General features: G+C 37.2%; 1 protein-coding gene across 7 annotated transcripts in view; it reads left to right on the forward strand.

Annotated features, from left to right (window-relative positions):
- The window catches only part of VPS13B (vacuolar protein sorting 13 homolog B), a 436,966-nt gene that overhangs the window by 325,979 nt on the left and 96,838 nt on the right, over positions 1-14,149 (forward strand). For all 7 annotated transcript variants that reach the window (XM_032130187.1, XM_032130207.1, XM_032130170.1 and 4 more), the window contains one exon: positions 3,009-3,146. In XM_032130187.1, the coding sequence (XP_031986078.1) occupies positions 3,009-3,146 (138 nt within the window). The remainder of the gene's footprint in view (positions 1-3,008; positions 3,147-14,149) is intronic.

Consider the following 14,149-nt stretch of genomic DNA (forward strand, 5'->3'; position numbering starts at 1 on the left):
GATGCGTAATTGTTCCCAATTGTATATTTTATAGTGTTCTGTCAAGTGTATTTTTAAACATTCTGAATGCTTCCATCATTTCCTTGAGAGACAAGTCCTTTTTCTAGTAGCTCTCCTCATCATGAATTCCTCACTTTTCACTCTAAAATTCCTTTTTTTCATTCAATCACTTCTCTGTTTCCTGTGCTTTTGGCATAGGGATTGATTGACTGATATTGGTTTATTCCTTTTCTGATTCTTGATCTTATGAAAATGAATGTGCTATTTTCTACCTTTGAAGATATTTTAATAGGGATACACATCTTTTGGTTGTTTGATCTTTGATGTATACATTTTATTTGGAACTCCCCTCAAGATTTTGATATACACAAGCATAGTCAATTTTGAAACCTCTGGATTTTAGCTTTCTTATCATTACATAAAAACTTAAAACTGGCATTTTTGGCTGGACAGCCAAGTCTGTTATGCAGGTTCCAGATTAACTCTATGCCGTGGACTTGGAAGCACTCAAGCTGGCTCTTTGCATGGCCCTTTGATGCATTTACCTCTGATGCAAAACTGTCAATGCAATACCCCTGCTTCCAGAATTAGCTCAGTTTCACTTGAACTTAAAAAATGCTTGAACTCAGTAAGATCGGTGCTGGGTTAAAAGTAATACATTTTGTTGGACTTGGGCTAATTTTGTGCATTGAGGTTTCTTTGTGTTGTGTTCCTAATACGTACATTTTGGAGTCCTTATCATTGTTCACATATCCCAGTCCTGCAGTGCCCCAGGTGATGAAGAGATGACAATGCTGCGCTCCTTGGAGACATGACAGAGCAAAACAATCTCTTGAGAGTCGCATGGTTGCTTCATTTTTTTGTTTCTGTGTTTAAGTGCCGCAGTTCCCAGTGACCTGAGGGCAGTTTGTATAGTTAATGTAATATGTCATGCAGGGATTTTCTGCTATGTAAGTTCTTTTCATAAAAGATATTTTCAGCTTGAAAGAGCTACAACTTTGAAATAATTATTAGGTATTTTATAATGTAAACACATCTTAGGATAATAAGACTACCTGTAAGTATATTTTACAACAGAAATGTTCGACTAAATTTAGTGGATTTTCTGAAAAGCTGGTGGAAGATATAGGTTGCTATATACAGTATGTGATGATATATTCCATAGATGAGACAAAATAATGGCATATTGCAATGTTTTGTGCCATATTGGTACACCTAAATGTTTATATTGATACTTACAGAGGAACAGTAATTTAGAGATGAATTTAATCAATTCAGTGATGTTCATTGAGCAATATTCAGTCATTTTTACAATGCTTTACAGTATGTAGTCTAAAAAACATTAGAATGTTAGTTGTTTATGATGATCTACCAGCACAAAACAAGATGTTATTTTATAGATCCAGGACAGAGATAACATCCTTGTTCAGAACAGCTATAAATCTGTGTTTTGGAAAAAATGTGTACCTTGGTGGTAAAGAGGATGATGATGATGATGAGCAACAGTAGTAGTAGTAGTAGTAGTAGTAGTAGTAGCAGTAGTAGTAGTAGTAGTATTTTCAGTATACTAACAAATGCCAGATGCAACAAGATATTCCCTAAAACAGTTACTATAGAAAACAGAGTGTGCCACATAACTCTGGCTATTGTAATTAAAAGAAAAAGAATCATAAAAATGTGGAAATTCTCATGGAAAATATACAAATCTGTTGTATGCAGTGACAGCTCTTAAATAACTGTTGAGAGCTGACTTTACAAATGTGTAGCAGGAACAGAGGAAAGAAAAGGCTGTAATGTATATGCCATACAGTACAAATACTGCTATAAAGTCATTGCCTGAAAATTGATGAAATAAAAACAAAAGAATGTGCTAACTTTTGATCTTTTCCATATAGATCTAAAGTCATGATCAATTGGTTTCAGTAGGTTCTTTGAAATCACATAAGGGTTCATATGTGCCAAGTTTTATATGAATCACATGATAAGGTCAAGAAACACAAATTCCAAAGCTGACTTTATATACCCAGTCCACATATGACTGTGATACCACAATACCATATGTTGACTATAACAGTGAGTATGTAAATCCTACTCCTGAAAGGAATTAATTCAGTAAAACTCAAAGCAATTATAGCAGTTTTGAATTGACTGAAAAGGAGAGAATAGCTTCAAGAAAATCTCCTTAAGTTGTTAAGGATGAGACAGACATTCAATAATTAACATAGCAGACTCGATAATAAACAATGATTGCTTATTTATAATTTAAGACCGTAAGGCCAGAATTGAGAACGCTCATACTGAAGGTCATGAGTCCCTAAAGATTAAAAAGCCTTTTTACACTGCTGGTTTTGCTATGTGTGATACATGGAAAATGAAGACAAGAATAGCACTTGGATGGATTTAATTTTAATGTACTGTTGTAGTATTACAGAGGGATCAAAGGAACACAATTAAAGGTGGTACCCAAGAAGAGCTACTGATTAGCTACTGAGTGAAGGTCCAAAGGGAATGATACAACTGCACTGTTGTCATGCTCTGTTCCTGAGCTCTCACAGCATTCTGGTCTTTTTGCCTTTATAATTTACCTTTCCAGTATTATTTTCTCTACCGAGCAATGACAATACAATCTAGTAGCAGGTTTTGGGCCCAGATTCTCTTGTAAGGAGTCCTTAAGTATCATTACTTAATCATTAATTAAAGCTAAAATTGTGTGCTATTTATAGTCATTTTATTGATGTATTTTACTCGTATTTTACTTGGTATTTTTGCATGTTTTCTAAATTTTGTATAATTAGAGCTTTGCCCTCTTGCCCATGTGTGCATGCATTATTCTACACATGCATCTGTCTGTAGGCACAAATGCTATGTAAACCAGTCATACTAGGTATAATATTTACCATATTACATTTAAAACTTTTTAATTTTGTCTAATCAATTTTGTAGTAGCATTTTGTTATGTATCATATTCCTGGAATATAATTAATGACTATGATGATTATCATCTGCAGATCCTGGGAAGACTCTACCAGAAGCTCTGGATTATTGCAAGATTTGGTTGCAGACAGTAGCAGGAGAGGTAGATGCTAAAAGTGGTATTCCACCTCCTCTTATCACTGTGCAAATTAAAGACTTCCTTAATGGACCAGGTAGGCGCTGCACTTTAATCTTCCTTTTCTAATGTAATCTGTAGATATGCACACATAGACACAGGATGGGGCCTTGAGGAACCTAATCTAGTGGAAGATCTCCCTGCCCGTGGCAGGGGAGGTTGAAGGAGATCAGCACTAAGGTCCCTTTCAACCCTGATTATTCTATGACTCAGTGGTATTAGATAATCAGAAATGTCTTGTATTCCTAGCTCATGAATGTGAAATTTTCCTCCAGCAATTACCCTGAATGAAAGTGAAAAATGGGGAATGGGCAGTCCTGGACCAGTCATTGTTTTAAGGTCTAATTATTCATTTTCTTCCCACAGTAAATTTAGAAAGGCTGAATTTGTCAAGTTTCCAGCAGAATGAAGCCTACCTGCCTCTAGTCCTAGAAAACTGAAATGTTATTGCAGTTGTGTTTAGAAAAGATTACTTTTATAATGGTTCTCAAGATTTTTCTAAGCCATCTTCTCTTGGGTTCTTTGAAATCTGGATACCTGGCATTGGAAATTCCAATCATCCAAAGTGTTGATACTGTAAAATTTAAAAATTAGTGATATTGTGTTTCTTTAGTTAATGTAAGTGGTGGGTTTTTAGCATTTACATAACATAATATGACTTGAAATTCTACTCCTAGAGCATCAGAAGCTCCTGAAAATTGCATTCTGTATTTTGTGAAGTATATATTTATAGCTACATTACAATGCAGAATAATTGAGGTTATAGTGAAAGTTAGAAAATACATCATAACTATTTTCTCATATGCATATTTGTTATAATTTGTTGAATTGTTTAACTTATTTTCTTATCCTGAATATCTTCACACAGCACGGAGTGAGCTGTTATCAGTCATTTAGTGAGCAGCTCTTCAGTGCTGGATTTTCCTGTTCATAGTTACCTATTCATGCAGTTTTACAGCACACTATCTAATCCTGGATCTACAGCAGAATTACCTTTGCATTCCTTACAGCTGTAGCATCTGAGCACTACAGAAATACTAATTTACCTGCACAACCCTCATATGGATAATGGAATACTAATGCCCTTGCGATTGCACAGAAGACAACTGAGACACAGAGATATTAAAGGTTTTCTCATTGTATTAAGGTTATCAATTTAAAATACACAATTTAGTTTTCCAAAATACTTAAAAATATAGCATTTGATGTTGGGAACACAGCTCATATTGTCTTTGGGTGAAGCAGTAATCACTTCTGAATATCAGAGCCTAAGACATCAATTGAGTAACCAGTGAATGAGACACACATATTTGGCCCCTGACTATAAGTACTGTGGTTAAGTAGCTTGAAAAAACATACTTTGCACACAGGCAGAAGTCTCAAGGAAACAATAAAGTATGTGAACAACCTCATCATTGCCCCTTTTTTTTGGTTTTCCATGCTATCTAAAGACATAATTTTAGGGAAGACTTTTAAAACCACTTGATAATGCAGAGCTTTTGTTATATTGATGTATATTTGGGTACATTATTAGGCCTTTGAATCTTCAGACCTACTGCATGTTCTGGTGCCATTTGAGAAAAAAAAAAAAAGATTAATTGATAGAAACTATGGCTTTTCATTTGAATCAGGAACAGCACAAGAGTGGTAAAGATACCTCCTATCAGGAACATTTTATCACTGCTGCCAGAATGGTTTTCTTTTATCCTTCTACCCCCAGTTACGTCCTCTGTCTCCACATTTGTCAGATTTCCATATTCCCAGACCCTTCATTTGTGCCCTCCACTTCTCTCAAGGTGTTCTCACTGTAGTTTCCTGGCACAGCCTTTATATTTAATTTATTACACACCTGAAGATGTTTCCCTGATGCTGTCCTGTCAGTAGGACAGATTCCTAACTAAACTAGCAAACATGGAAGTTGGTACCAGCTTGCAAAGTGTATATTCACAAATAGTGCAAGTGTCCACCCCAATTTCACCAGTTCAGTCATATCTTGCATTAGTGGTAAATCTCTCCCCTCCATAGTGTTTGGATGAATAAGGAACGGGAAAACCATAAATTAATGCATCATAATCTTCAATTTATTTATTTTTGCAAAGCATTTAAAACTTAAGAGATTTCTTCCAGGATCTATTCTTAGCCAAAAGGCATTTTTTCATTATCTTTTTGCTGCTAATTGGAACAATCATTACACATGACTCAACAGTAATTTCTCTGAATTTTAATGAAGTGTTTGCCAGTGTAGTATAACAAAACAGCTCCACCCTCCCTTGCAGATTTTCCTAACCTCAGCTGTTACCACTATGAGATCCTCTTCAAATAAACTAACCTTTACCAAGAAGCCTTCCTTGGGGGATGGAAGTTTCATTGGATGAGTAATGGAAGGCTCATTCTGCTTGTGATTGCATCAGAACAGCACATGCAAGGAGTTACAAGAGCTTGACAGCTCCTCAGCAGGCTACTGGAAAATTAGTTACTAATTCCCTGCGGGACAAGAAGTCCCCTAACCACAGCTTCTTCCAGGGTGAGGTAGCTTGGCCGTCAGCAGGCCTGGAGAAAGTGTTACACCACCAGATCCTAACTCAGCTGGCAATTGTTTTCTGAGGACAAGAACCTCAGCAAAAATCCCAAGAGCTCTTGCAAGGTCAACAAACAGTATCTGTGATGGGAGACAGCTTAGCTAATAAATTGAATAAATAAAGGCACCACTGGAGTAGAGTTATGTTGCAGGCCTTGAAGGCTACTCTTCTGGTGAATATCTGGCAAAGAATGCTGCTACTAAGTGACCTATTTTCTAATGACATAGTGTGTATGTTTTCATACTCATTTATGTATATGTGGTTTATAACTGCACTAAGTAAATTGCTGAAATGCATTATATGTACTAGGAGGTGCTGCCTCTTGGTTACAGATGATCAACTGTTCTGAAAAGTCAGCGCATTTTTGAAAGCTGTGCCTATGCAGACAAAAATCTGGTGTAGTAGTTGGGATAACTATACAGTTTTCTGTGTCGATCTTAAATGTTCAGAGTCCAGTGGTTTAACTGTAATGCCATTTTTCTTTCAAAATACGTTGTTGGTGTGCTGAGGTTAAATTTCAAATATAAGAATCAAACATGCCTATATTTTATAATGGAAAATACTATCGAGCAGTTAACAGAAAAAAGTCTTCAAGTGGTTCCCAGTGTTAGACAAAACCAGTACTCCTTGCAAATAGTTTGTCAGCTGAAGTAGATAAGTAGATAGTGTTCCACAGAAAAATCGTATGGTTTCACCACACAGGAAACCAGGTTGTCAGTCTGTATTAGCTCGGAGATCAAAAAACTACAGCAAGTAGCTAAACTTGGAAACCACTAATTAAATGAGAATAACAGGATACATTAATGCACTTCTTGCCACATGAGTTGATTATTTTGTACATTTTTGGCAACTAAAGAAAAACTATATTTCTTCCAGATTTAAGGTAATAGGATCCTAGGAGAAATAAGCATTCATCATCAGGCCTGTGGGAACAGACCTCAACTTTAACCCCACAACATATTAAAGGACTATTCCTTCTCTTTCTATAAAAACTAATTATTTAAAACTTTTAAAATTCCATTTACATCACTTTACATGACCCTCTATCTTTTATATTCAGTCTGTTACTGGACTGTACATCTAATTCTTGTCTAATACATAGAAGTGAACTATTTATTGCTTCAGCATTAGATATAGATCATTAGGTGAGGAACAAATATGACCATCTTGTTTTAATAGCTTTTGAATAATTACTGCCTTTACCTTCTAGTCCTCCTTCTGGATTTTTTTTAAATCACCTTTCTTAGCTATAAAAGCTGTCTTTTTGATGCAGTCTTTCTGGATGCAAATGATACAAAACATGTTTATGAAGTACAGCTTCATACAAATTGCCTTAAAATACTTACACACCAATTATAGGTGCTTTATACTGAAGTCCTCTTTCCCAAGTAGTTTCTTGGGAAGGCATTGGGTTAGATGTGAATTAATGGAGGTCCTTCATTATTCATCTCTATAAATAATTTCTGCAGAAGACAATATCCAAATAAACTAAGCAATGTGTCCGTCCCACTGAAAAATAAAGTGAGAACTGGTGGGTTTCTCTTTCATGCCAGTCCCTCCACACATGATTTGGGCTCCACGAGGGACACAGCAGGGGATCTAGGCTTAGGCATAAAAAACAATAATCAGAACTGCACCATGGCACTCTCTCCAGCCTTTTTTCCCCACTGTTTGCAGAGGCAACAATTGTATCCATTACCAAGGTCAGTGGTTTGGAGAAACCTGGAAAATAGCAGCTACTAGAAACCCACTAGAATAATATCTCCAGCAGGTGATAGATTAGTTGGAACAAATTGGAACCATTGCACTTCAGCAATCCTGGTTTCTTTCAAGCTGTTTTAAAAATGTCGTCATTTTAATACACAATATCAGCCCTGAGGAACAGTCCACAGCAGGTTAATTTGAATCATATGATGTATCACTGCCCTCAGCTGACATGAGCTCCGTTCCATGTGTGAAGCCATAATAAATCCATTCCCAACCGAGGCAAATTCCCTGTGAGAAGGTGAACTAATCCAGGCCTCACACTGGCATGTTAGCCCTCCATAATTGAAAGCAGGGCCACCTGTTCCCAGCACAGTTAGCCTATAGAGAGAAAATTAGCATTAGATCAGATACTTAATATATTGAAAAATCATTCATACTACTTGCAAGTTCAGCTGTGTGCTGCTTAGCATGACATCATATATAAACCTAGGAATGTGCCCACTTGATCCCAGTTTAACAGTTTTGTTAACCATGGTGTTTGTTAACTTTGAAAGGAGAATTTTTTGATTTAATGAGAGCTGACACGTGAGAAGGGGAACTAGCCAGGGTGCAGACTTTTCTAATTAACTCTGGGTCATTTGCAAAACTTTTGAGCTTTCTAGTAGGTTTTTTTTTCCCTTTGCTCTTTTACAAACAAGTTTTTAAAGCACTGACACTGTAGCCATGAAATTATATTTATTTGATTAAGAGGGCAAAGAGAAATATTCCAAACAGGTGTACCAGCCTGTAGGTAATGCTTTGGATTTGACACATCTATTGTCTGTAATATCAGTGTAATAATGAGTAAAATTATCAAAGTACCTTTCTAAAAGCAGTGTCTACAACACTTACTTTAAATTTAGTTTCTTATATGTCTTAGTACTGAAAATGAAAACTGCACAGTGAAGCCACATGGATAAGTTGGTAAATACTTTCTTTTAATTCTTTTAACACTTATGTCAAACATTTGCTCCATTTTCTGAAACCTTCTTTTCTTCTTTTTTTTCCATGTGTGTCTTAATATAGATGTATTATTCAGCAGCTAAGCAGAAAACAGAGAGTTAGTATTTATGGGTTCTTTTCTTTTTCACAATTGTGCTCCATGACCTGGAACAATTTATTTCATCTCACTGTATTGTGCTTCATCTTTCCTGACTCTCTGTTGAGAGAGTTAATGTTTCCCTTAGCCAGGCTTTTCCTTTCATGATAGTGCCTCCCGATGCCCCCATTATAGTTTTTGGCCTCACCACCCAGCCCTTGACACACTTCTGAGCTGTATTTGGTAGCTGCACAGTTGCTTAATTTCAGTCAGCATCTACTGACTAGCAGTAACCCTCCATTGTTTATTAATGGTATCTTTGGTCTTCTTGACCTACAAGAATTTATCCTGGTTTACTTGGACAGTTTTAAAAAATGAATAGAGTTGCATCACTCTGAGCCTTGCATGAGATCTCAAAGCTGGGCACTGGCTAGCTGGAGCTGTTAATGTCTAAGTGTCACCTTCATGTAATGTCAATGACATACTATGTCATGGAAGTAGGTGTTGTTCCCCCTGGGGAGCACCCGGCATGGCTCAGGGTGATTAAGCTCCCTGAAGGCTGTAGTTTGCCATATTGGCCTTGGAGAGCTCTTTCTGTGGGGCTGCAGCACACAGACACCAGTAGGGAGAAATACTGAGCAGTGACTACCAGTCTCTTCTAGACTAACTGGCATCTGTCCCACAGAAGCAGAATGCAAGATGGACTGCAGATGGCCTCTGAAGCCTTGTCTCAAGTTTCTTCCTCATTTTCCCTTGATCCAAATTGGGAATGATGAATTAGAGGATAAAAACAATTCGTTTGGATTCTTCTTGCTTTTCAATTTCTCTTAATTTGTGTCTCTTTTGATGCCTGACCAGAGACAATTGAGAACAGTACAACTAGTCTTCTCTTTACATGTCTCTTTCCTATTTTTATAAATTTAATTTTTGCAATTCAGCCATTACCCTGTTGCTGAAGGGCCACCCTGACTCCAAATCAGGATCAGAGCTCAAGATTACCTTTACTTTCCTCAGATTTCCTCTGTTTAAAGTCCCTACATCAGGATGGGTGGCTGAGGAAGAAAGAATATCAGTGCTGGTAAAATGTTTTATACCATCATCTGCTCCTCTCCTGTTGAGGACTAGGAAATTAAATAATCTTAAGAGTTTAGGATAAATAGTAGTTTCTTCTATAGAAGTACTCTATATTAAGAAGTTTAATATTTTACAGCCTTCTTTTTTACAGCCGCCTTGGAGTTGGGGAGAGATCGATCCATGTCCAGCCTCAAGGAGAAAGACCTGTTTTTTTCTGTGTTAGCTGTAAGAAGTAAAAGATCCACTGCTGAATGAGAGTTACGGAAAATGAACAAATTCTTAGAAAATGGCATATTTTTCTCTCTCACACTTTAACATTCCTCAGTCTTCGAAAAGATCCCAGTATTATAAATGATGGAGTCATTAAGGTTGGCAAAGACCTCCAAGATCATTAAGTCCAACCTTTGACCTAGCACCACCATGTCAACTAAACCATAGCACTAAGTGCCACGTCCAGTAATTTCTTGAACACGTCAAGGAATGGTGCCTCCAGCACCTCTCTGGGAAGCCCATTCCAATGCCAAACCACCCTTTCAGTGAAAAAATTCTTCCTGATGTCCAACCTGCACTTCCCCGGTCACAGTTTGAGGCCATTTCCTCTTGTCCTGTCATTGGTTGCCTGGTAGAAGAGGCCACTCCCCACCTGGCTCCAATCTCTGTTCAGGATGTTGTAGAGAGTGATGAGGTCCCCCCTGAGCCTCTTTTGCTCCAGGCTAAACACCCTCAGCTTCCATTCATAAGATTTACTCTCCAGACCCTTCACCAGCTCTGTTGCCCTTCTCTGGACATGCTCCAGCACCTCAATGTCCTTTTTCTAGTGAGGGGCCAGAATTGGACACAGCTCTCGAGGTGTAGCCTCACCAGTGCCCAGCACAGGGGACAGTTGCTGCCCTGGTCCTGCTGACCACACTATTGCTGATACAGGCCAGGATACCACTGGCCTTCTTGGCCACCTGGGCACACACTGGCTCATCCTCCGCTCCTGTCAACCAGCACCCCCAGGTCCTTCTCCAAGACGCGGCTTTCCAGACATCCTTCCCCCAGCCTGTAGCGCTGTATGGGATTGTTGTGACACAAGTGTAGGACTCACATTTTGCCTTATTGAACTTCATAGACTTGGCCCATTGATCCAGCCTGTCCATATTCAGCTTATGACTAATTTTCATGGCATTTACTTTCTGGTATTTAAGATTAAGAAAATACTATGATAGTTTATTAGTCATAGAAGTAGTAACATTGTCTACATTAACTTATGTCATATATATTAGAATAAACCCACTGACTTCAGTAAGAGCTGGAATTTATCTGGAGCAACATGCTAGGAGCTTTTGTTATTTTTGTGTTGCTTATTCATCCTTAACACTCTGAATAAAAAAGTCCTTTTGAGTAATATCATTATCCCAAGTTCACAGATGAAAATTATATCTTCCCAGTACAAATTTGAATGTTATGGAGAACAAGGGTAAAATACTCATAACCCTGAAATTTTTTTCTGAAGCTCTAAGTAATAAAATGTCAAAGAAAGAAATTGTTTCAGACAGAAATTTCAGAATGCTGCTCATAGGTTTTCTTTTATAGTTGTTATGATTTAGTTCAAACAGGCCATATTGAATCCATTGGGTTTTTTGTAATAGATTTCAAAATACATAATAAATGTAAGTAATATGATGACTAATGGGTCAAGTGAAGTTGGAACTTTTAAAATGAGAAAATAGCTGGAAACGGTTTTCAGGAAACTATTCCAGTTGATTTTTGGTCCCCCACAAGGTGTACATTAACATAAAACTCCGTAGAATCACCTCTGGGACCTGAATTCCCTCTCTGATTTCATTATTCCAAAGTGTTTCTTTTTTGTTCACTGTTAAGTCATCTCCTGGTGTGGTGGGAGCATATAATAAGTGTAATTTATTTATATTTATCTAATCTCCTTTTAACTCACTAGTTGTTTCATCATTCTGTTTCCTAGTAGCTGTTCAGAAAGTTGTAAAGTCTAATTAGAAACTAATAATTGAAATACGTGGATTTACTGGGTAGTCTAAAGAGAAGTAGTGAAGAAATTGAGGAAGAGAAAGAACAATTCAAAGTCTACACTCAAATGCTATACTGTAATAAAAAAAAATTGCTTTGATACCATCTAGTTCAGTTTGATTTAAACATAACAGAAATAACTCTCTTGGTGCAATCTATTTGCAAGCACAGTAATTTCTTCACTTTTTTTTTTCTGGAAATAGATAACAGCTGGCAAAATAAGTTATTGCTAATATGTCTTAAATCTAAAGAATGCTTTGGGTTATAATTTTGGTAGCTAGTCACTGGTAGGCAAAGGAGAAGCTCATGTAATTGAGGAGTTAAAGGCAGTTTTGAGCTACCTTTTGCACTGTCTTGATTCTGATGTAATTTTGGACGATTCAAAGAGTTAGTTGAGTTACAGGAAGACTGTGTTTTCCTACAGGTACAGAATTTGCACAGTGTTATGTGCTGTTCTTCCCTAGGTGTTTAAAATAATCTAAAAAAAAGTTACACTTGGATTTTGCACCCCAAGTATTTTATTCCAGTTGAATCTGGGTGACTCTTAAGTTTTAAATCGCTTTTTAGCCTATTTTGACTGTCTCGTGAAGCTGCTGAACATCTATCTTAATCAACTCCTATAAATAGCTCTGCATATTTCATCAGTTTGCATTGTTCTGTCCATCACTTAAATATATTTTCCTTAGTAGGAATGTTAAAGTTTCTTTTATATTACTAAGGATAAAGTGTAAAAGAGGTCAAAGACTAAAGATTGCTCAGTTGTGGGTTGTTTTTTTTTTTCTTTTTGAATGTTTTACTTAAAATGCCTAAGAATCTCTTTACATAATCTTTAACCAGTTGTAAAAATAACCTATATCATTATGAGATAGTTAAAATATTTGCAGTGAAGGTTCCAAAGTTGCATTTTCTGCAATTATGCTTCTGGCTGCCACCACATTCTGTCAGAGCTGATTTAGTGGATTATAATGACTTCATACAAAACTTTGTCAAGTTATCAGTCATGACAAGATTTTTCTGTGTGACGTGCACAGTTTCCAAACAGAAAAGAGGGAAGTCATTTGCATTTCTCTGGTGTCCTGGTGGTCCTTTTTTTATTGCCTTCTTGGATGAGTGGCCAAGAGCAGTGATAAATCACAGACCCAGGTGCCAAGTATGTTCCAGCACTGAGCTGCACCAGCACCCTATGTCTTCTCTGCCCTGGCCCAAGAAAGCCCCAAAAAGAGCTTCTGCCTTTGTGTTTATCTCCTTTTCAATCTTTCACACTCAGTTTGCTTTTTGGATTAAGCCCTTGACACCTCTTGTGTCAATTTATGTCTAAGAAGATTTGGGGTGTCAGGGAGCTTTGTTGTTTTTTTCCCTCTTCTGGGCTCTATTACCATAGAAAAGTGTTGGCCATTGTATGTGCATTAGATAAAGCAGTTAGATGTGAAAGTTGCCATACCAAGGAGTAAGGGTCCTCCTTTACTAACTTAGAAAATTAATTATTTAGCAAAAACAATAAATAACATCTATTTTACTCCTTTTTTGCTACATTACTAAAGGAGAAATTTAAGTTGATAAGGCAGTTTGGTTGGTTTTTTTAACATTTCATTTTAAAAACAGTCCTTTTCATTTGAGTATTGCAGATAAATTAATGTCATAGTGTCACATGGGTCTCTACTTTCTTCCTAACTCCTTTCTCTCTCCAAAGGAAGGAGAGACCCAATCATGTCTGCTTAGAAAGCAGGCAAATCTTGGGATATTCCAAGTGCCAGGAAGGGTGGGGAGTTTTTCCAAAGTGTTACGACATTTTTCTTCCCATGGTTTTAATTAAAAATGTCAGTATATAAGGATTTTGAAAAAACTTCCAAGTTGATCTTGTGTGGTTTTGGATGCCTGAAAATCTTCACAGAATCACTGAGGCTGGAAAAGACATCTGAGATCATCAAGTCCAACCTTTGACTGATCAGCACCGTGTCAGCTAGACCCTGACACTAAGTGCCACGTCCAGTTGCTTCTTGAACACCTCCAGGGATGGTGACTCCACCACCTTCCTGGGCAGTCCATTCCAGTGTTTAACACCCCTTTCCAATCCTGCTTTCTTCTAATGCCCAGTTTCCTAGCTTTGGTACTTGCCTTTCTACTAGACTCACATATTAGCTAGTGTTTTGCCAGTTCCTAGTTCAGTGTGGAAGGCTTTCAGTGCAAGAGAAAGCATTTTCAGAAAACCATTAATTAAAATTAAAAGTTACTGTTAAGATAGTGTTTCAGTCTTTAATTTCAGTTAGCTGTAGCTTGTGGAGTATTGCAAACATTTTTCTAACATTGTTTTGGATTTTTTAATTCAGCTATGACAGACCTTACACAGCCATTAATAAATTTCTCTTATCTTTGTAGAAAATGTGCCAGATATTTTTGGGGGGAGGGGATCAGAAAAGTACTTTGTCATGTGCCTGTGAGTCTCTGAAGTCATTATAAACCTGTGCTTAAAAGCAGCTCTGAAACTCTGCCCCGGCAGCCCTTTACCGTTGGTCTAAAAATTACCTAAAGAATGGGAGAATCAAACTCATTAATTTGCATCAATGTTAAGAGTAA

Source organism: Corvus moneduloides, chromosome 1 (assembly GCF_009650955.1).
Source record: "Corvus moneduloides isolate bCorMon1 chromosome 1, bCorMon1.pri, whole genome shotgun sequence".
Taxonomy (NCBI): domain Eukaryota; kingdom Metazoa; phylum Chordata; class Aves; order Passeriformes; family Corvidae; genus Corvus; species Corvus moneduloides.